The sequence below is a fragment of the Phalaenopsis equestris genome, unplaced genomic scaffold (genome assembly GCF_001263595.1).
Source record: "Phalaenopsis equestris unplaced genomic scaffold, ASM126359v1 Scaffold001111, whole genome shotgun sequence".
NCBI lineage: Eukaryota > Viridiplantae > Streptophyta > Magnoliopsida > Asparagales > Orchidaceae > Phalaenopsis > Phalaenopsis equestris.
The window spans coordinates 104,523-126,320 of NW_018165550.1; the positions used below are offsets into that span (position 1 = coordinate 104,523).

General features: G+C 33.0%; 1 protein-coding gene across 1 annotated transcript in view; it reads right to left on the reverse strand.

The window, feature by feature from the left end:
- Nucleotides 1-965: 965 nt before the first annotated feature.
- The window catches only part of LOC110033186 (serine/threonine-protein kinase D6PKL1-like), a 30,643-nt gene continuing 9,810 nt past the window's right edge, over nucleotides 966-21,798 (reverse strand). The window contains exons 2-3 of the mRNA XM_020737092.1: nucleotides 2,963-4,771; nucleotides 966-1,965 (exon numbers count right to left, since the gene is read on the reverse strand). Coding sequence (XP_020592751.1) covers nucleotides 1,125-1,965; nucleotides 2,963-4,581 — 2,460 coding nt within the window. The 5' untranslated portion in view covers nucleotides 4,582-4,771 and the 3' untranslated portion in view covers nucleotides 966-1,124. The remainder of the gene's footprint in view (nucleotides 1,966-2,962; nucleotides 4,772-21,798) is intronic.

A 21,798-nucleotide genomic window follows, 5' to 3' on the forward strand; every position in this document is an offset into this window, starting at 1 on the left:
CATATATATATATATATACATATATATACATATATATACATATATATATATATACATATATATACATATATATATGCGTTGCGTACTCAGATTAGTTGGTCAGACATCTATTTGTCAGTTGTAAGTCCCCTATGGTCTGGGGTTCGATTTTCCGCAGAGTGTACGGTGTGATACTCGAATTCTCAAATGCATGAGGGATGATCGGAGCTCCAAAGATGTTAATATATATATTATAATATATATATATATATATAATCATGAAGATCATAGGATTATTCCCTCACTATTTGCATATGCATATTAATTAATTGGGAAATTTACTTGCATACCATATAATTTTTATGTATATATATTTAACATCTAAACTTCATCATTTACATTCATATCATCTCATCTATGCATCTAATTTATTTTTTATAGTTAAAATGGTGACATTTGTATTTGATATGAAAGAATTAAGTGGCATTATTTAAAAAAGTAAAATTCAGTTGTTGGAAATGAAAATCATAAGAATTGGGTAATATGTATGCAAATGCCCCTACTTATTTATGAAGCTCTATCTTGCATGTACACCTTTATTGTCTTTTCCCCTAGGTTGTTGGTAAGGGTGTAAACAAGCCAAACACGAGCTGAGCCCGAACTCACTCATGTTCGGCTAGTTAAAAAATATTATTGTTCGTGTTCAGTCCAAAGGCTCTCCAATCTATCAAGGGTGTAAACAAGCCAAACACGAGCTGAGCCCGAGCTCACTCATGTTCGGCTAGTTAAAAAATATTATTGCTCGTGTTCAGTCCAAAGGCTCTCCAATCTATCAAGCTAACTCGAAATGGAACATAACAAACCACAAGCCGATTTTGATTCAAACTCAATCAATTTGATCCGAGCTACATGCAATCACCTTAAAATAAATTATGATAACCTATAAAGCAAAAATAGTATTAATCCTAACTAGGAAATTGAAAAACTCATCTCTAAATACCATTCCATAGGGATTTTAAATGATGTTATAAACAAGTAAAGGAAAAAAAAAAGAAAGCTCAGTCCCAACTTACGGGCTTAAATTTACAGCACAAGATCTAACTTAAAAGCCTTAGAAAAGACTTTCAACCCAGCAACAAAACAGACTAAAACAGCTCAATTTCCACATCCTCACCATTCTTCCCAAAATCCAAGCACTTGCCTTCCTTCTTCTTGCTCGCCGGCGGCGGAGTCCCCGGATCGAATCCGCCCGGAACCTCCGGCGGCGCGGCACAACGAATCAAAGCCCAATTAAGACCCTCGAAGAAAGGATGTCGCTTGATCTCCGCCGCCCCTTTGGCTGAACCAAGCCTGCTTTCTGGGTCCTTTGCCAGCAAACCTTTGATCAAATCCATGGCTTGAAAGCTGATTGTAGGTGTCTCAGGAAACTTCAAGCTCTGACACACCACATTGGCTAAAGTCTCTTCATTCCCAGATCCCTTGAATGGTGTTCTTCCATAAATCAGTTCATATAGAAAGATGCCATAGGTCCACCAGTCTACAGCGCTCCCATGTCCATCACCTTTGATGATTTCTGGGGCTAGGTACTCATGAGTGCCGACAAAGGAGTTCGACCGGGCATCGGTGGGCTCTACGACGAGCTGCGGGAGAGGGGAAACTTGGGTCGTTGAGTCGGATCTCGCCTTCCAGTTCTTGTTCATGGAGGAAGTGAGGAGACGAGGAGTAAAGCAGGAAACTTGACAATTAGGATTGATGCAGCTGGACTCAGCACAGGGTCCTGATAACTTTTTGGCTGCCTCTTCCCTGCCGAGAGAAGTTGACCTGAGAAGGGTTGGGCTTACCGTGCACCTGAGTGAAAGATCAAAATCCGAGAGCATTATGTGGCCGTCCTCTCGAACGAGGATGTTTTCAGGTTTGAGATCACGGTATATCACTCCAAGCATGTGAAGATATTCCAGAGCGAGAAGGACTTCGGCGACGTAAAACCTGTATGTAAACAGATGAGAAAGGAGTTCAAGATAATGCAGACATCAACTTACAATTACTGTTGTGGAGATTAATGAGTGATTGTGATAGCACAGTGTTCACCAAAGTTTCAAATTAAACGAGTAAATGACTGAATGGAGCTAACCATTATGGTTGCAGACATATCAGTAACTCTTCTCACTACCCCACAAGTTAAAGCCCTTGCACTAAATTTCTTACCTATTTCTACAATAGATCACAAATACACAAGCTTGGGGGTGAAAGCAAATAGGATCATCAACGCATTCATTTATCGCCACTTCACTCCTCCCTCTCTTTCTCTCTCTATCTCCAAATGTCATTTTCTACCATATAATTCCTACAAAGACACAAGAAACAAAAAGTTTCAACCCATCTGCTCAAGGGAGATTATAGCCCTCCACTTCTTCCTGCCTCTTCATAGAGCTAGCTCCAATTCCATTCCCTTAAGTCCTCTTCACTCCTCTCGCAACTCTCTTCTTCTCCCACATCATTCTCAGTAGAAGATTTAAAGCAGTTTAGTAATTAAATCCACATTTTTAAAATCATTTTGCCAGCCTCTCCAATAATTCATGTTTGCATTAACCATTGGCATCAGCTACTACAGCAATGTCAGTCTAACTTATCACATTCATTCAGATGTTGCACCTTACTACAATCATCCAGTACTCCGATGTGATATATGAGAACACAGAAGTCCACTTTTTAATAACCGTTTGATCATATATCATGGCTCTTATTACGCATAAGATTTCCTAGTGAAATATGTTTTATATATTTATACCAATTCCTCGACCATTTGACAAAAAGGTATCGCCCATCTTCATAAACTAGTTTTTTAAAAATACAGAAGGAAACAAATAACACTTCTCAGATACTAATGGCAACCAAGAAGGACAATGAATGAAACAATTTCTAAGGCAACAATTTCAAAAGGAAATGAATCCGCTAAGATACTCAAGGTTTTAAATTTTCATACCTAGCCGCTGGTTCTGAAAACCTCCTGCCAGGTTGCTTCTGTCGAAGAACATGCAGATCACCACCCGGACAAAACTCCATGACTAAGCACGAGAGATTGTCAGTTGTAAAATGTGCGTAGAGTGTTGGAAGGAATGGGTGATCAAGCATCTGCAGAATCTCTCTCTCACTTTGTGCCCGAAGAATTTTCTTTCTGCTCAACAAAAACTCAACATCCATGACTTTCAGGGCAAACAAGCATCCAGAACTAGTCAGCTCAGCAAGGTAGACAGTTCCAATATCTCCACATCCAAGCTTCTTTATTAGTTTGAAGTTCATCAATCCCAAACCACCAAGATGATTCAAAACATGGCGGATGGCTACCCATTTTACATCCTTGGACATGTGAGGTCTAATAGCATTGCCACTCGAACCACTCTGATTGCTCTCACCACTTATGCTAGTGCTGCTGCTATAGTCACCTAGGCTACTTATAGAGCTTTGGGAACAATCCCCCTTTTCTCGAGATCTTGGTGTTTTATTCATTCTTGCACCAGCGGTATTACTAGAGCTGCAGTTATCCGGATTTGCGCCACCAGGCTTTGTTGCTTCAGATGTCGGAGAAACTAGCTTTCTGACACCTGACTTAATTTTCCCAGGACTCTTCACGGATTCCTCAACTTTAGGAATTCTGTCAGAATTACCCAATGATGACGTAGATTCCTGCCTTCCTTTCCTAGTAAAGGACAAATTGTTCCTGAAGGTTGATTTGGTCAAAGGGCTCGAGCAAGGCTTATTCAATCCCGTCTCTGTCTCAGAACCAGATTTAGAAGCTTTTGGATTTGATTTTCTTTTTATTCCTTGCTCTGAAACCACCATTGAATGCCCCCTGGTTTTTGTTGATGGAGTAGCTATTACATCTTGTATTCTGGTTTTGATTGGATTTGATGTTGAGGAAGCGGCTTTTGATGGAGAAGCTATGACATCTTGGATTCTGGTTTTTGTTGCATTTGCTGCAAGGGATGGGCTATAGGAAGAAGAAGAAACAGCCTTTTTAGAAGATAAATCTGTATTGCATGCACCACATACTTGACTTGTTTTATGACTTGAATTTATAGCCATGTTTTTAGGTGCAGTTGATACTTCTAGTAACTTCTTTTTAACTTCACCAACAGAAAGATCAGATTTGCTGCCTTCAATAATGACTGAAGCAAATAGCCTTTTAATTGTGCCAGCTTCAGAGGCAGTAGATAAACAGATTGGTTTGGATGACCTCTTCAATGCAGCCTGCTCTGATGCCTGTGATATGCATAATCTTCTCAAAGCCTGTTTCAGGGTTACAGACTCAGAAATTCCAAACCCTGACTCTGGTGATGCACCACCCTTAATGAACTTTTTAGCTGAATCGTTCCTCTGCCTTCCATTAACCATTTGAGAGGAAATGCCCAATAAACTGGGCGATGTTCTGAAATCAATTGCTTCAATAAGACGGCTAAGATCATCCTCAACAGAATAATTATGGGATTTTCCTTCATCTTCTCTCAATTTGACCCTTATTGGCTTTGGCCGATTAGAATAATTCCCTAAGTTGAGCTCTTCACCTGACTCAACAATCTCAGATACACCACCAGAAGTGCCCATTTATCCAGCCAAAACTTTAAATTTGTAAAACAGCCCAACTAACCCATATCAGAAGAAAATATCTGGTGAGAAATCTCCATAGCATAAACACAAAAAATACATCTGAAATGATGAACTTCACACATGGTCATTGGAGGATTCAAATCTGTTGTCGAATAATTCTATTTTGATGGGATAAAAATCAACAAATCTGTTCGCCAAAAAAAATTATTAGTACATAAAATGACGATGTCTCTGGCGACCAAAATTTGGTCAAGATAGATCTCAAGGGCATTCAATCATTAGCATTGAGATAAGTGTGACATGATTAATTAATGAAATTTTGTATTGTGCAAATCTCAAAAAAATTTCAATGATTTTAAGATCTCTGTTGAAGAAATTTGGATTAGGATATCCTGACCCAATTTGTCCAGTAAAATCTAAAATTGCAGGCACAGTGATTTAAAAAGTTCAAAAAATTTTATAATTAATTAATTCTGCTAATTCCCATAACAAAAAATTATGGATAAACTGAAAATGTACAAAATGCTACTTTGAATAAAATACATTTTGCCCAACAGCCTATAGACAAGATTAAATGTTTAATGGTTAAAAAAGTTTAACATAATGAAGGAGGGCAAGCCATATTAAGCTCAATAGGTCACCTATGTGGGATCCACAATGTCACTTGTAAGACCACATAGTATTTCCCAATGCCAGGCTGATGATGTGCACTATCAACTTTCATCCAAGATTACTCTTTAAAACTGACATTTGTTATTTTTTTCTCAAGTCCAAAAATAGTTTTCTTTATTTGGATTTTTTCACATTTTACTTGATTCATCAAAATTCCTACTCAGTCAATGAAATACAATATTGAATTACTATTTATCCAAGACAACCCATCTCTTACATTTGGAATTTCTCTCTTACATTACCCCCATCCTAAGATTCATCGTCAGCCTGGCAATATTCTATAATTATTTCTGGAGAATAATTTTCATCTATAATTGTCATGCATTGATGGGTTTTTTGGATCAAGGATTCTACATTACTCTGTATGGAAGTTCAATCTCAACTCTGTTCCTTTGCAGTCACCACTCAATATCATTAATGGTCACCACAACATCCATTGATAAGTTAAATAAGGTGGAGTAAAAACACATGAACTCTCCATGCCTTTATCCTTCATTTTAGTGAGATCTAACTTTCATATTCTTCTCATTGTCCTATATTTGATATATTTTTCAAGGCTTTTAGCAGATGAACTATGCAGACCAAACTCTCACTCATCAAGGTATTGTCCGGTTTGGCCTAGTGGTCTCACGGTTGTACCTTATTTGCATAACTTCCTAGGCAGTCACCCATCCTAGGAGCGTTCTATTAGGAGTACGCTTAACACTGGAGTTTCTAATGAAATTTCAATGTTACACCAAAAGGCGGCTCGATATTTACGAGTTCATGATTCATTTTAATTAATGGGTAAAATCCCCCACACTTAAGTATCGGTCATTCCTGCCAATGATCATAGTCTAGAATCATCGACCAGACAGATATTTTTATCTTCATGCTAATGTAATGCTCTGATACTACTTGTGACAGCCCGAACTCTCACACATCAAGGTATTGCACACTTTGGCATAACAGCCTCACATTTTTGCCCCGTTAGTGTAACTTCTTAGGAGGCCACCCATCCTAGGAGTGCTCCATCACGAGCACACAGAAATTTGGAGATTATAATAAAATTCCATCATCACACCAAAAAGCGCCTTGATATTTAAGAGTTCAGCTTCATTTTACTTGAGGGATTTCACTTTCGAACTCTTTGAAGTTGCTTTATATTTTCTAAACAAATTTCTCTAAACCATTTGCATAATCTTCCTCTAAAGATTATATATATATATTAAGGAATGACTAGAGGCTTTTATACGAGTCTCCTGCCACTCCTAATGTGCCCAACAATTCGAGTACCACCTCTTTGGTCAACTATGTCAGAGGGGATTCGAACTCCTGACTTGAGGGGTCTTATACCGTGGATGCCAACTAGCAGACTGGGGTACGCGATACACGCGCACGCACGCACGCACACACGTTTTAAAAAGGAATGGTTGGAGGCTATTATGCGAGTCCCGGTCATCCCTCATGCGCCTAAGAATTCGAGCACCACACCCTACACTCGGAGGGCATCGAACCCCGGAACAAAGAGGACTTACAACTGACAAGCAGATGCCCAACCAACTGATCTGTGTACACCACACACACACACACACACACACACACAGTCTAAACCATTTGCATAATCTTCCTCTAAAGATCAAGGTTTACCTTCCAACAGAACCTTATTATCTACTATCAACTTAGTTATTAGTCTAAAGTATTTTTTTTTCACACACCAGGACAGCTCCTCATAGTAAAACACAACAAGGTAAACATGGTTATGACTTAGTTGAGTAAATCAATAACCAACAACTACTCTGAACTCTGTCCACTAAAAACAAAGTGAGCGATAAAATCAATAGCTTGAATGAAAAATTAACAAATAGCTTAATTTCTACTCGCAAGGAACTAATGATTGACACAAATCAATCGAGTAAAAGGATTCAACATTCAACTACAGAGCTTCTGATAAACAACAATGTTTATTTCCATAAAAATAAGTTTTCACCATATAAATACCTTTAGTGGATTTATATCTTGCTCCAAAACTTAATATCAAAATATAAAGTAGTTTATTTAAGACTTAATCCTCACTGCAGCTCAGCCTTATCTTGGCCCTCTAAAGAGCTTAATCACAAGATTATTTAGGAATGATCTGAGGCTATTATACGATCTCCGGCCATCGCCGATGCGCCTAACAATTCGAGTACCACACCTTCCACCAGTAGGAATCGAACCCCGAAGCAGAGGGGACGTACAACTGACATGGCCCTCTAAAGAGCTTAATCACAAGATTATTTAGTGAGTTAGAAGCTCGGCCAGATAAATAATTCTAAAATATAATTCAAATTCATTAAATTGAACTAATATGATATGCTAATCATGAACTAAAAATGAAAAAAATAAAATAAAATAAAATAAAATAAAGTTTAGTGCAATACCTACAATCATTAAAAATTGGCAATTTCTAAATAGCTGGCATAATAAAATGTAAAATAACAATAATAAAGAGAATTTTAAAAAGAGAAATTCAATGAAAATAATAATATGTGCTATGTTAGTCAAGCTATAAATGTCAACATTAGAAACCCATATTTCATAATATAAAATTACTTATTTTATATAATTTCTAATATGAGATATCTTTAGTTTTAAAACTATATCATATATGTGGATCTAAATTCATCGGCCATCATATGAAAGTGAACTACATCAAACCAGCATCACATATCATAGGGTTAAAATTCAACTTGAGGTTTACTAATTGATGACTTCTTTACACTCATAAGAGCACCCTTTGCCGTGCCATATGTATGGATGATCATAAAAATACCATTTCAAGAAATTTTTTTACCTTTATATCATACCTCTGTCACCCTACGCTGTAAAGTTTATCATAAATATATCAACTTAAACATCCTTCCATCAAATGATCTGGCCTTATCTACATACTTGAGTAAATTATCAAAAATATACCAACTTGAAAACCTTTTACCTTTTCATACGAGCTTACCTTTATCACCCTACCTATAAGAGTTAATAAAAATATTATTGTCAACCTATCAACATAGAAGACTTCTTTATTTTCAATTTCATTATTTGACATGCACACACACGTGTGTACATATAAGCGCTTCATATATATATGTACCTACACATACACATATCAAAATGATCCTCATTAATTTTAAGACTTTAAGAGAAAAAATTAAACATTATTATTAAATGTGAAAATTTATGACTTCTTTAACCTTAACCTTTCAAAAAAATTGAGTATTATAACTCTTCCCACCTAACTGAAATTTCATGCTCAAGTTTGCCTCAACAATTCGCTAAACAATAAAAGAAAAATTAGAATCATATCTAATTTTGCACAAGTTGTCTCTTTTTTAATAAATAATTGCACTTTACTTTCATGTAAGGGTTTGGTATATTTTTTTTAACTCTTTTTAGTATTTAAATCTAGTATCCTTTATGATTCTTCAAAATAAATTAGAATGCTTTGCACCTCAATTTCAACTTGTGGTTCTCTTTTATTTCCATTTATAACTCATTTTTCATACTTTGATACAGGGAAGACATTAGATACACCAGACATATCTACTAAGAATGCTACCATGTACAAAGTTTTCTCATTTATTTCAAATAGTCCTAAATATCCGTGACTCGACTGCTCCCATTGGCTAAATCTAGATTTTTTTTTTCAAATATATGACCTTTAAGAATACAAATTCACTTACTTTGAAATTAACAATCTATGCTTTGTTTCAAAATAATTCAGCCAAAATTCCTAGGCCGCCTTCAACCTTTCTCTGATTAATTTGATTCTCTCAAGATCTTGATCAACTAAATACAGATCCATCAACTTTCTCCAACTCACAGCCTAACTTATAGATTTTTACATTTCCTTCCATGCAATGCCTTGAATGGAGTCATTTTTAATGCTAGCTTAGCAATTATTGTTATAAGCATACTCTATCACAAGAATATAATCGACCCAACTACCTCTAAAATTCAAAATGTATAGCCTTGGTAAATCGTCTAAAATTTGAATGACTCTTTCTAATTGGTCAACTATCTGCCGAAGAAAAATTGTATTCAAATACATTTTAGTGCCAAAATTTTCATGAATGCTCTTACATAATTTGAAAGTGAGTCTATCTCTTCTAAATAAGCCGCGTGCAAAAATCTCCTCAACACAAAATCTCTTGGAATCTGAAGATATGAGTTGTTTCTTATCACACATGCTCGTCTATATTGATATCTTTCCTCTTATTTGCTAGCATTTGATCAATTAACTTCTGGTATTCTTTGTTAAATTTCTGCTCAAATTATATCAAAAAACTTAAAGCACACATTAATGATTTGTGCCATTGGATATGTTTCCCTATGACCCTCAAATAACAAAGAGCATAAGGCACAAGGATAGAGACTCTACAATGTTAGATCCATCTATCTATGACCCTCGGATTGTAATATGTGTGCTTTCCTAAAGAATCTTGATCCCTATTAATTTTTCTCTCTTTTGTTTATGTTATTCCTATTTTGTAATGTCTATTGGAGATGTATATATATCTCACTTCTTGTATAAAGAAAAAGGAAGACCCTTAAGATTATCTTTCATTATTTTATTTTTTGCATGGTATCAAAGGAAGGTTAGTGTGTTCCTTCCAACCTTTATTCTTATTCTCTAAGGCTGGGATTTTCACTTCTATCAATTGTTCTTATTCCCTAAGATTAGGGTTTTCATTTCTAACATTTGTTCTTATTCTCTAAGGTTAGTGTTTCAACCTCCAACAATTATTTTTATTCTCTACGGTTAAGGTATTTACTTCCAACATTTGTTCTTATTCTTTAAGGTTAGGATTTTCACTTTGAACCATATTCCTCTTGTTGAATGCTCCTTTTATTCACTATGTCAGAGATTTTAACTTCCTTTCAAAAGAATCGACCATGATTAATAATGAAAATCAAACTAAAGGAGAACTCCATGTATTTCAAGCATCTTATCCCTTGAACGGGAATATTATCTTAAATATTCCCAATTGTGAAGACACTTCTAAAGGGAAAGAAAAAGATCCAACACCTTCTGAATCTACCTATAGAGCCCACAAACCAAAAGTATTTACTTTGAAAATAAATTAATTCTATTATCATGGCATGGTTGTGGAATACTATGCTACCGGAAATCAGTGGACCTTTTATGTTTCTCTCCAAATAAAACATATATTATTGGCCTCCTGAAAGAAACCATGATGACAAAATGCAAGCCATGCAAAACTCTAACTAAACCAAGACAAAAATTAGATTGATGTCAGAACTGATGTTGATACATGATAATATCAAAGAAAATCAACTAACCACTATATTCAACAAAGGATTCTAAAACCCAATATTTCAAAAAACTATAAGCAGAATTGGAATGGTAGATTTGTACCATCCAGATTGAGGTATTGAATTTATGCTTCAGTCATAACAAATAACTTAAAGCACACCGATCAAGACTTTGTAATGTTAGATATGTCTCCTTATAATCCTTGGATAGCAAATAGCTTGAGGCACATGGATCAAGATTCTATATCATTACATCAGATTGTAATTTGTGTGCTTTCCTAAAGACTCATCAGCCCCTATTTTAGAGTATCTTCCATTATTTTATTTTCTAAATTCTTCAGTAGCCTTTTGTGCTTATCTGATTTTGTTTCTAAGGTAGGATGTACAATCATTTGATGTAACTTGTCTGTGACATGATTATTCATTACTTAGATCTCCCCAACTATAAGGCCTCTATATCTCTGATCAAATCAACTCCCCAATTAAACTTTCTTTTTAGGATTTTAATTAGTTTCCGGTTGATAAGATTAAACATATTTAAAGCTTGGTAATCTTGTCAATAAAATTAAACACCTTTGCATTCTGTCCAACCAAACAACTAGAGCTAGCTTATTCACTATCAAAATTTATATTTCAAAAATAGAACAAAAAGAAAAAAGTAAACCAACATGTCCATTTTGAATTTGATAGCAAATATAGTGGGTCTAACTCGACGAGTGCATGATCCTCACAATACTAGGCAAATTCATCCTTAGTGTTCTTGTTATACATTTCATTTCTCAATTCTTTTATATCTTTCGAGTTCGACTGCAAAAATAATAAACTAATTATCAAAAATATTATTTTTGTGATGAGAGGGAGAGTTTGCTTTTTTGTACCGAGTTTTATTTCTCTGCAAAAAAAAGAGTTATTGTAATAATGTGTTTAATGTACATGAAAAAAGTAGGTAATATTTATTTTTCTGAAGAATCCATCATGGCAAGTATCAAAGAAATACAATATGAGAGAAGTGAAAACTCGAAGAAGAGTAAAAAAGAAAGGCTAGAACATGTCAAGGGAAGTAAGAATTAAGAAGAATGATGCAGTCATCTTTATTCCAATGTTGACTACTATGTGAGTGTAGAACTAGCTGTAGAAGTTCCTCCTTATCAAATTGGTGAGTTCTCTTAAATTGAAGCTGTCATTGAAGTTATTGGAAAACCAATGGCATGAATAAACCAGAAATTTCGTTCATAGTTCTAAGAAAATTCATTTTCATGATATATTTTTCTAGCTCAAAGGTAGCCCCAATGACTTCAATGATTCATGCAGGAAAAGTTGTAACAGAGATGGCGGAGCAGACTGGCGAACAAGTGGGAGGTATGTGTTGCAACGAGTCAAGAATATTATTAGCTATTCATTCACATAGTTTAAGTGATTTGTGGTCTGTTTCTGTGAATTTAATGTGGCAATTGGGGTCAAGGTCAAAAAGAAGTATCAAGAAGTCGAGTCGAGCTCATGTCACGACGAACAAACTTAATCTCGGCTTGTTTGTCAAAAATTAGCTCAAAATCAAGCTCAAGCTCAATTCATGCCCATAGAATAAGCTTAAGCTCTGCTTGCCTATTTTGTTACCAGGCTAAAGAGCGCAACTCAAGGAGAAGTCATAAAGGGAGCTTGTATTGTGTTGGAGAAAATCACGGTGGGGGACTTGTTAGAGAAGGCAATAACGAGAACAGTGACTTTTCTTCGGAGAAGCATGAAAATCATGGTGAGAGCTCGTTGGAGTAGACATGATTAGCATTTTGAGAATCTCGAAACTTGCAAAAGAAAAAGAATAGTTGTACAGATAATTGGAACCGAACATGAGAATAGTCAAGTATCGAGCATAGCTTTAACTTTAACATTGAACGCAACCACATACCTTTTTTTTTCTTTTTTCAAAGTGGCCCATCTATCCAACTAACCTAATTAATATCATATTCCAACCCCTAATCCTTCACTACTTGTTTTGAGTACACATAGGGCATGATCTTGCATTTTAATTAGAAGGGGCGATAGAACCCGTAACAAATAATATTAGGCTTTTAATTAACTAAAAAAGGCCCAAAATGGCCTTAAAATTTTCTTAAAACTCTTCTTGGGCGTACAAAATCCACACTAAAAGTGGAAGATGATTTCAGAGTTGTTAGATGAATTCAATTTGAAACTTAAGGCCAAGATCTCACCAAAGAAGATCAAGGGAAACACTCAAAATCATTTTTTCTTAGTTTTTCAAAACTCTATGGCATATGACTCGTCCAAACCACCCAACCAAACATTCAACAATTGGGACCGCATTCATTTCATCATTTTCTTGGCCCAACCATAAGCAATCATAGCTTGCAGATTTAAACAATTGGATTTATGGCTAAGATCTCTTCACTTGATAGATAAATTATTTCCACAAGAAATTCATAACAAATTCAAGAAAATAAAAAGCATAAATAAAATTGCATAAGTTCTAGAAACGTTAACTTTCTTTGAATAAATGAATTTATATTTTTTTTCTTCAAAAAAATCTATATCTAATTTTGTAAGGTTCTTTTATCTTAAATTTTTGGGAATTTTTTGTAAACATATAAAAAGTAATTTTTTAATGGAACTTATATATTCTTAAAAAATTATAACACCTTGCATTATTTTGCCTATAATTAATATAATTTGGAAGTTATAAATAACATAAAAAATTTAATTAAAATTTCCAAAAAATTGCAAAAAAAAAAATCATATGATGCATTCTTAGGAGTGTAATTGAGTCATGCAAACTAGTAAGCCAAAGTTATATGACATAATGCAGATGAGATGGTGGCTCTATGGTCGGGCATTTAGTCCCGCATCGAAAGGTCTTGTGCTCGAAGCTCACCAACCCACCCGAAAGGTTATATGACATAACAAACCAAATTTAATGCATAGTGCAAGGTTTTAATAAAAAATTATAAACTCTCTTTCTAATCTCAATTACTTTCTTCTTATTTCTCAATTAATTTTTTTCTATTATTATAATTTTATTAAAATAATTACTAAAATTGGAATTAACTTTTCAATTTCATAAGCCAACTCAAACTCATCTACTGAGCTAAAGCTCGAACCTAATTAATTATTAAAGCTCTAACCAAAACAAGGGGCAACACCTAACTTGATTAAACTAATTTACACCCTTATGCATTTTTAATGCATTTCATGGAATATGCCATTATTTCATACAAATGATAACTTTTTTTCTTAGCTTCATTCATTTTCAAAGAAAAAAAATTAATAGGCAAATAAGATAAATTAATTTCATTAAAAAAATTATATAAGTATATTTTCTAAGTTTATATGTTATTTTTTCTTTTGAAAAATCAAGTGCTTGTCCTACTTCATATATGCATTGTATTTTACCTAAGATGAAATCAAATAATAATTTACAAAATATATAGTTTTGTTCCAAAATTTTAAATACTATTTGCAAATTTGAAATAATTTGCGATTAATTTCAAAAAAATTAAATAACTCCAACTAAAATAAAATCTTGAATCGCAATTTATTTTCATTATTGATATAATCAAATCCAAAAATTACTTAAATAAATTTATTTAAAGATGAAATTTACTTTAATTTATGAAGATCATAGAAAATTACATTAAAAAAATCAATTTAATATTCTCACATTTCTTCTAGTTTGTAACTGATTTTTCATTTCTGATCAATTTTCACCTGTGTCATAGATTAAATAAATTTAAACTTTAGAGATATAATCTATAGTCGATAAGTTTAGCTTAGAACTATGTACTTATGGGTCGATGAATAGCACAGATCAAAGACTTGGTCAGTTTGGTGCATTGCATAGAGACTTGGAAGAAAATGTGGTAAAACATTATGGTGTGAAGTGTAAATGGTCCCAAAACACTTGAAGTACATTGCAATGTCTCAAACAAGCACTCATTAAGTAATATGCATATAAGGCCATTTATAATATTTTGTGATTGATATTATTATGTTGTAATATTAGCTAGCATTGTTGTATTGGTATTGCATTATTCAATGGTGTAATAAAATACAGGTCCAGACAAAACTGTAAAGCTATGCTTAAACAACTATCATGTACGAGATGCTACGCAATCATGTATTCTTTTTCTTTTAGAAGCTTGAAGCCTCTTGTGGAGCAACATTAGAGACTATCTTAGTTGTACAGCTTTAAGTTACGGGTGTAAAATTTGTTAGAACTCAGCTATTTTTTCTTTCAATTCATTAAGGCACGTAAAGAATAACCAAACCAATAAAATTGTTTATTTATAATCAATGTAATTGCATGTTTAGCGCTTACATATCAACTGTTCTAGACTATCTTTGAATTTATTTTCTTTTAGATTAAGCACTTAAGGTTAAAATTTCTATCGAGTAAAACCAAAACAACTAAAATCAACCTTAAGCTTCATCTCAAGAAAAATAATGTATGACGACTCCTTTGATCAAAGATTTTCAAATTTAAATGAACTCGCCTCCTGTGTATTAATAAAGCCAAGTTCAAGAATGCTACAAACTGAACATGGTGTATATTTTTTGCCATTTGGCCAATCATCCTAGACATGGAGGTATAACTTGTCAACAAAACTCAGCTATGGCACAACATTTACAAGTCTTGCGGAAAATTGATCTAATAAAAAGTTAGATAACAAAGAAAAATACATCGATCTTCCCAGCAATACCCTTATATCATGTGTCCGGTAGTCTTACTGGAATGATGGCATTGTAAGTCCCATTTCCTATTTATGAAAACTAGCCTGTCTTACATATCAAAAGAAAACTTAAATAACAATATTTTTAAAGCAAATGGGAGGTTTAGTTAGCAATCCCTTCCAAGCAACAATTATGACCGAAAGAGTTAGACATCTTGACCCTTGGTGGTTTAGGTGTATAAATCCATCCATAACTCCTAGCTTCATTAGATTTAGAAAGAGTTAAATCCTAGAGGAATGAAAAAGTTTCTAAAATAGAATTAGGTTCAAGACAAATATCCTTAACTATGATGTTATAAGCCTAAGGCAAATTCGTCAATAACATTTGATTATTGTCATGAAAGCATAAGCCCCACATTATAAAAATTGGATCAACTTGGGCATTTAAAATCTTCCCAAGGCATTAATAGTCCCCACATATGACAGTATCTTAAGCATCCTTAACAATTAGGGTTTAGTTGTCCTAGAATTTCCTCCTTTTGACTATAGATGTTTTTTATCAAGGTAAGTAAATCCCCAATTAAATTCCTAAATCAAATCCTTGAAAATCAAACATTGAAATTAATGTTAATCATGATTTGCTCAAGTAATCTTAGAAAATAATGAGGTGTAATTAGTCAAATGAGAACTCTCAAGCAGCACAATCTCAAAATAAAATAAACATTGTTCAGTTCCCCAAATTATTCAAGAAAAATCTTTAAAAATATTTTAAAAAATCATTTTTCTTCCATTAAACCTATGAAAGTTTTATCTATATCTCTCAATATAATGCATTCATTCCACTTAAAAGGCTTTGTCAAAGCTCCAGCTAGAAAATAAAGATATAGCTGTAAAGTAGTCTTTATATCAAAAATTAAACATATAGCTGTAAGGTAGTCTCTATATCATGAAGATCAATTGTGAGTCCAAAAATGTATATCTTTTGACTTGGCTATGATAGGCACATACTCAGAGTAATGAGGCAATTTAACACGAAAAGGGTTCAAAATCGAATGTGCTACATCAACTAGCCAAAAATACACTTGGTTGTGCAAGAGTTTTTGAAGGGATGTCTACTCAGCAGAACATCATATCTTTCAAGTCGACTTGACAGTAACCATTCAATTATATGTGTTCATTTCAATTGGCTTCTTGAGAAAATTACTAAAGACAAGATAAGGATTTAATACATGTTCATTATAGTGAATGTTTAAACATAATGGTAGCCAAATTACATGCCAAAAGAGTTTGTCATAAAAGGAGGCTGCAAAGTTGTTTTCCTGCATGTCTGTAATCACGTTTGGTTCCCTTCATCTATTATTTTTGATAGGGACAACAGATTTCTTGGTCAATTCTAGAAGAACTTTTGGGGCTTGATAGAAACCAAGCTGAAGCAAAGCATTGCTTTTCATCAAAAGAAAAATGGGCAAACATAAGAGCTGCATTGGATAGTGGTCTGCATTTCGTGACAGTGAGCCATTACAATTTGTGGCATCAAAAGACATAAAAGCTTTTAATAAAGTTTACAACTGCTTCTTTTGTGGGCCATTACCAATGCACATGTTGAGTTGTGCTTGGGCTAACTTCATAAGGCCCTTTTGACAAGGAGTTTTTGGCAGGCACCTAGTTGCATGACAATGAAGAAGAGGAAAAGAGTTTCAACTTTCCCAGAAGAAATTTACAGATCCCCTAAGATGTGGGAGGAAGCCTAAAGAAGTCACGGGAAATGACTCGACTCAACTCCGGAGCTTGGATTTAATTAAAGTAGGAACAAAAGATCGGACGGTGAAAGCAAAATTTATAAATAATAATATTAGTCCACAACACTCAGTATAAAAGAGCCACTAACTCACAAAACAATGATGTTGGAGGAAGCCTAAAAAAGTCACGGGAAATGACACGACTCAACTCAAGAGCTTGGAGTTAATTAAAGTGAGATTAGACAATCGGGCGGTGAAAGCAAACATTTATAAATAATAACATTAGTCCACCACAATCAACTATAAAAGAGTCACTAATTCACAAAACATAGTTACACATCATAAAAGAAAATACATAAGACCCTCCAATTTGATACAGTAAAACAAGTAATGCAATAAAAGTGATAAAAAAAAATATAACCCAAATATAAAATTTAGCAACTTGTTACCTATCGCCAATAATTTTTCTCATCATGTAAAAAAAACTCCTCTTATCAGTCATATCAATCTAAGAAAGCTTTTCCTTAAAAAAATAGTTAAATAATAAGTTAATTTTAAAACAACTTAATGAATAATTATCACTCTATAATACATTAATTTTTTATGTAAATATTCAATGTCATTAAACAAAGTAATAAGATGATCAATCCATAAAATAAACTTCATATTTTTTTTATAAAACTTTTATTAACTCATCTTCATCAATTTCATTTTCATCTTTTTAATAATTAGATTCATTTTCTCTTCTTTTAAAGTCATAAGAAGAGTGCCGTCAAAACTTTTTTTATTCTATGCTACAAGGATACAACAATTTTAATTCCGTACCATAAAAAAGGTTTTGGCAGTGCTCCTAATATGGTACAAAATAAAAACTTGTTTTTATATTCATATTTACCATAAATTTGTAAATAAACTAGCTTGAACATTTTTTAAAACTTCGAAGCTTAAATGAACTAAGGGTAAACATAGTCGAGCTTGTTTAATTATATTCATGAATAAATTCATTTGTTCTTGAACAATGATTTGTTAAATATTTGATATTAAACTTGGTGATAGCTCATATTATATATGATGAATAAATAAAAATAAATTAGCTATTATTTATTTAATTATAATTTAATAGTAATATATTATTAAATAAATAATATTTTTTATCTTAATTTATTAGAATTAAATGAAAATATAACACTCAATAAGATGTAAGGGAGAAAAATGATTCATGTAGTCAACCCCACTTAGAAAGATAAAGGCTTGTTTTTGTTATTGTTGTTGTTGTATCAATGATATTTTTAGATTGATTATCAATAATATTTATATCATTTTAGTGTTGTTTCGGTTCATCAAGTGTGAGTAGCAGATCTAAAAGTTGTAGATTTGGTTGTGCGATTTTATAAAGACATGGAATTTCAGTCTCAGATTGTATGACGCACATCATCTTTGTCATTCAATCAATATCAGTTAAATTGTTTACTATATTTATTAGAAACATTTTTTTGTTGCATTATTTTAAAATTATTGGGCAACAATAATATGATATCATTAATATGTTATATTGATTTGCCAATTGAGTTAAAATTTGTTTTCAAAATAAAAGAAAATTTATGCATTGCAAATTACCATGATGGAGTTATGAAAATGAACATCACTTTTTGTTCGTTCTCCTCTATTATGCCTTATCTAGATGTCTAACTTTTCTCAATTGTTTTTACAATTAATGAAAGATTTTACATTTATGAGTTATTTTGTATAGCTCTTGTTTCCATATTTCTTCTCAATCTCATTTTTGAGAGAATATATCTATTATAGACACTAGAGTACATCATGTAGGTTATACATTTGCTTGCATGATTTATTTATTTAAATTTGTAAAATTATTTATTGAAACTTTTACACGTAAATCTTGATACTAATTCAAATTTTTAGTTTGTTTAAATACTCGTTCACTTATCATAAACAAATCAAGTACAAATCAGATTCAAGTATTGAATAATTTAACAAGTTAAACTTGACCAACATTTGAAAGCTCGGCACGATCAAGTTGAACATGAACTACTTATAATTGTACCAAGTCGAGTCCAATCTATGATATATTCGGCTCGATTACAACCCAACATAAGGGTGACTCTTCATAAACTTAATAATTTACCTTTCATTTAACTTATATTTAATTTCTTTCAATCATTAAATCTATTTATCTTCCTTTTTGTGCAATGCAAAATGTGAAGCAACGTAAATCATAAAACAATCATTTCATTTTTTCAACTATTTGCTTTCAATCATAGAAATAATTTTAAGCATTTTTTAAATCCTAAAATAATTATTTGAAAGCAAAAATACATTTAAATAAAAAAAATAAATTTAATACATATACACTAGTAATTATTCATTTTAATATTCTAAAACTTTTTAATAAAAGCTTATTCCACCATTTTACCTTATTTGACTATCACCTATATAAATTTAAAAATGTATATATACATAAGGATCTTTTTTTTAAACTGACTGACTAAAATATAACTAATTAATTTAAATGTTTTTCCCCCAATCACTTTTTCAATCAAATGTTCTTCCAAATTTAATCACAATTTCCAACTCACGAAAAGTAATATCTACTTAATAATTTTTAACTAAAAACAACGTATACAAATGAAAATGTAAGCCTTTATGTCCTTCTTTGTTATCATCAGCTCTCCATAAGTTTAAATTCAAACTCAAAAATCCTCTGAATTAGAAGTTTTTCAAATCCCCAATTTAATAAAACCTAATATTAACATTTAACCTACTAATTATTCTGAAAAAAATTAGTAAAACCCTGGCCATACCTTTGCTTTATTTCTCCTTCTATTAAAATCAACAATTCCAATCTTCGAGTTATACGGCGCAAAACATCTCCGGTTCCCGAATATTTATCATTAATAAATACAATAAATTATTAATAATGGACAAATTTTGAATTAAAAAATTGTTTATTAATTTCATATTAATTAAAATATAATTTATTAAAATAATAATAATAATAATCCATTTACAAAAACAAACCCTAACCTTACAAATGCTCGGTTTGGCTTCCTCATACACAAAGCCCTCTTCCCGCACAAAATGCCCTCTTCCGGGTAACTTGTATCGATTCGATAGCTCCAACACACGAGTCTTCCTGCCCGCGCATCTCTCCTTCTCCTCTTCCTTCGTACACAAAGGTTCACCAGCACAAAGAGCTGCTCGACTTGTCTTTGTCTTCTCCTTCACATAGGACACATGTGGTTCTCTTCCCCTTCTCCTTCGCGCTCAACACACACGTGACTCACCTCCAAGCCCATGGCACGCTCAACAAGTTCTCTCTACTCGCACACACGTTTGATTTCGACAGCCCAAGACCCGCACACAACGTCGAACCCACCCGTGCATGCAATCGATGTCATCTTCCCTTCTAGATTTAAAAACTCTTGTTATTCTTCCTTCTCGCTCTCCAATTTCTTGGTTTCTTCCTCCCTTCACCAAGTCAAACAAGACTTGTTTAATTGTCTCCTAAAAATAAAACCGTCAAGACGGTTGCTCAAACCGTCCTATCAAATATTTTTTTTGGCACAGTTATTATAGGAAATACATCTCATAAGCACACTCTTTAGGAAAATAATATAGTTTGGTTGCACTGAGTAAATAATATACCAAAAGGTGAACACAAAAGCTCAAAAGTTCATTCAATATGGTTCAATCCAAATTCTATAAAAAAAAAATCAAAAAAGCATTCCAATTAGATTTGCAATCCTATATGAAGATTTATTATAATATATAAGCAGAGAATCTGAAGCTATTTGAAACATCACTAATAGATGATAAAGAGAAACACAAGAATGTGATCCTCGAAATTGGGCATCTCAACATTATCCATGAAGGCCCACCATAAGACGATTGTATTGTGGATATGAAAACCACGTTGATGCAATGAAGATGAGAGTGACATTATAGGTCACCAAAAATGGAAAGACTATGAGATAGGTGAAACATTATTCAAAAGGAGTCCGAGTCTTCATACATCTATTACTATTCTTCAAAGTGAATGAAACTGAAGAAAAAAGTCATTATCCCTCCCAATGGGGCAGAGGATTAGGATCAAGTGTGGGTCCATTTGGGTTTGTTTAACTTACTTTATATTAGAACTTAGCTTGGCTTTGATGTTCTAATCTAAGTCAAAATTAAAGCAAATGAATTAATTAATTATTACATTTGGTCAGTAGTTTTCAATAGTTTAGAAATGCTAGCAAGACTTCTGAATTTTAAGGATACATTCCTTTCTTGATTCAGGCAAGCTAATTTAAACTTTTGAATTATAAGGAGATATCCTCTCCACGGTTCATTTAAGTAGTTATGAACTTCACTTTTGTATCATAAATATGACCCTTCTAATGTAATAAAACTATATTTCAAGTTTTGTGATCTTAAATATGAGCACTCCTCGCCATTTCTTTATTTCTCTTCCTTTTTGTCATTAGCTATAAGAGCAAAACACCCCCATAATACCCTCTCTTCCTCTCATTTTCGAAGAACTGAAGGCCAAGAAAGGTTAGGAAAAGTCTCCAAACCATCAGTTTTGAAATAGAAGCGTCCAATTGTTAATAGGGTTGTCAAAAAAGCTCATATTCGGCTAGCTAAATAGCTTGTGTTTGGCTCATTCGTTAAGTAAACGAGTCAAACACGAATAATTTTTTTAAGCTCGAATTATAAATGAGCCTAACACAAACAGCTCCTTGTTCGCTCGTGTTCGGCTCGCTTTAGCTCAAAACAAAAAAAATCATATAATTATTTACATAATATTATATATATATATATAT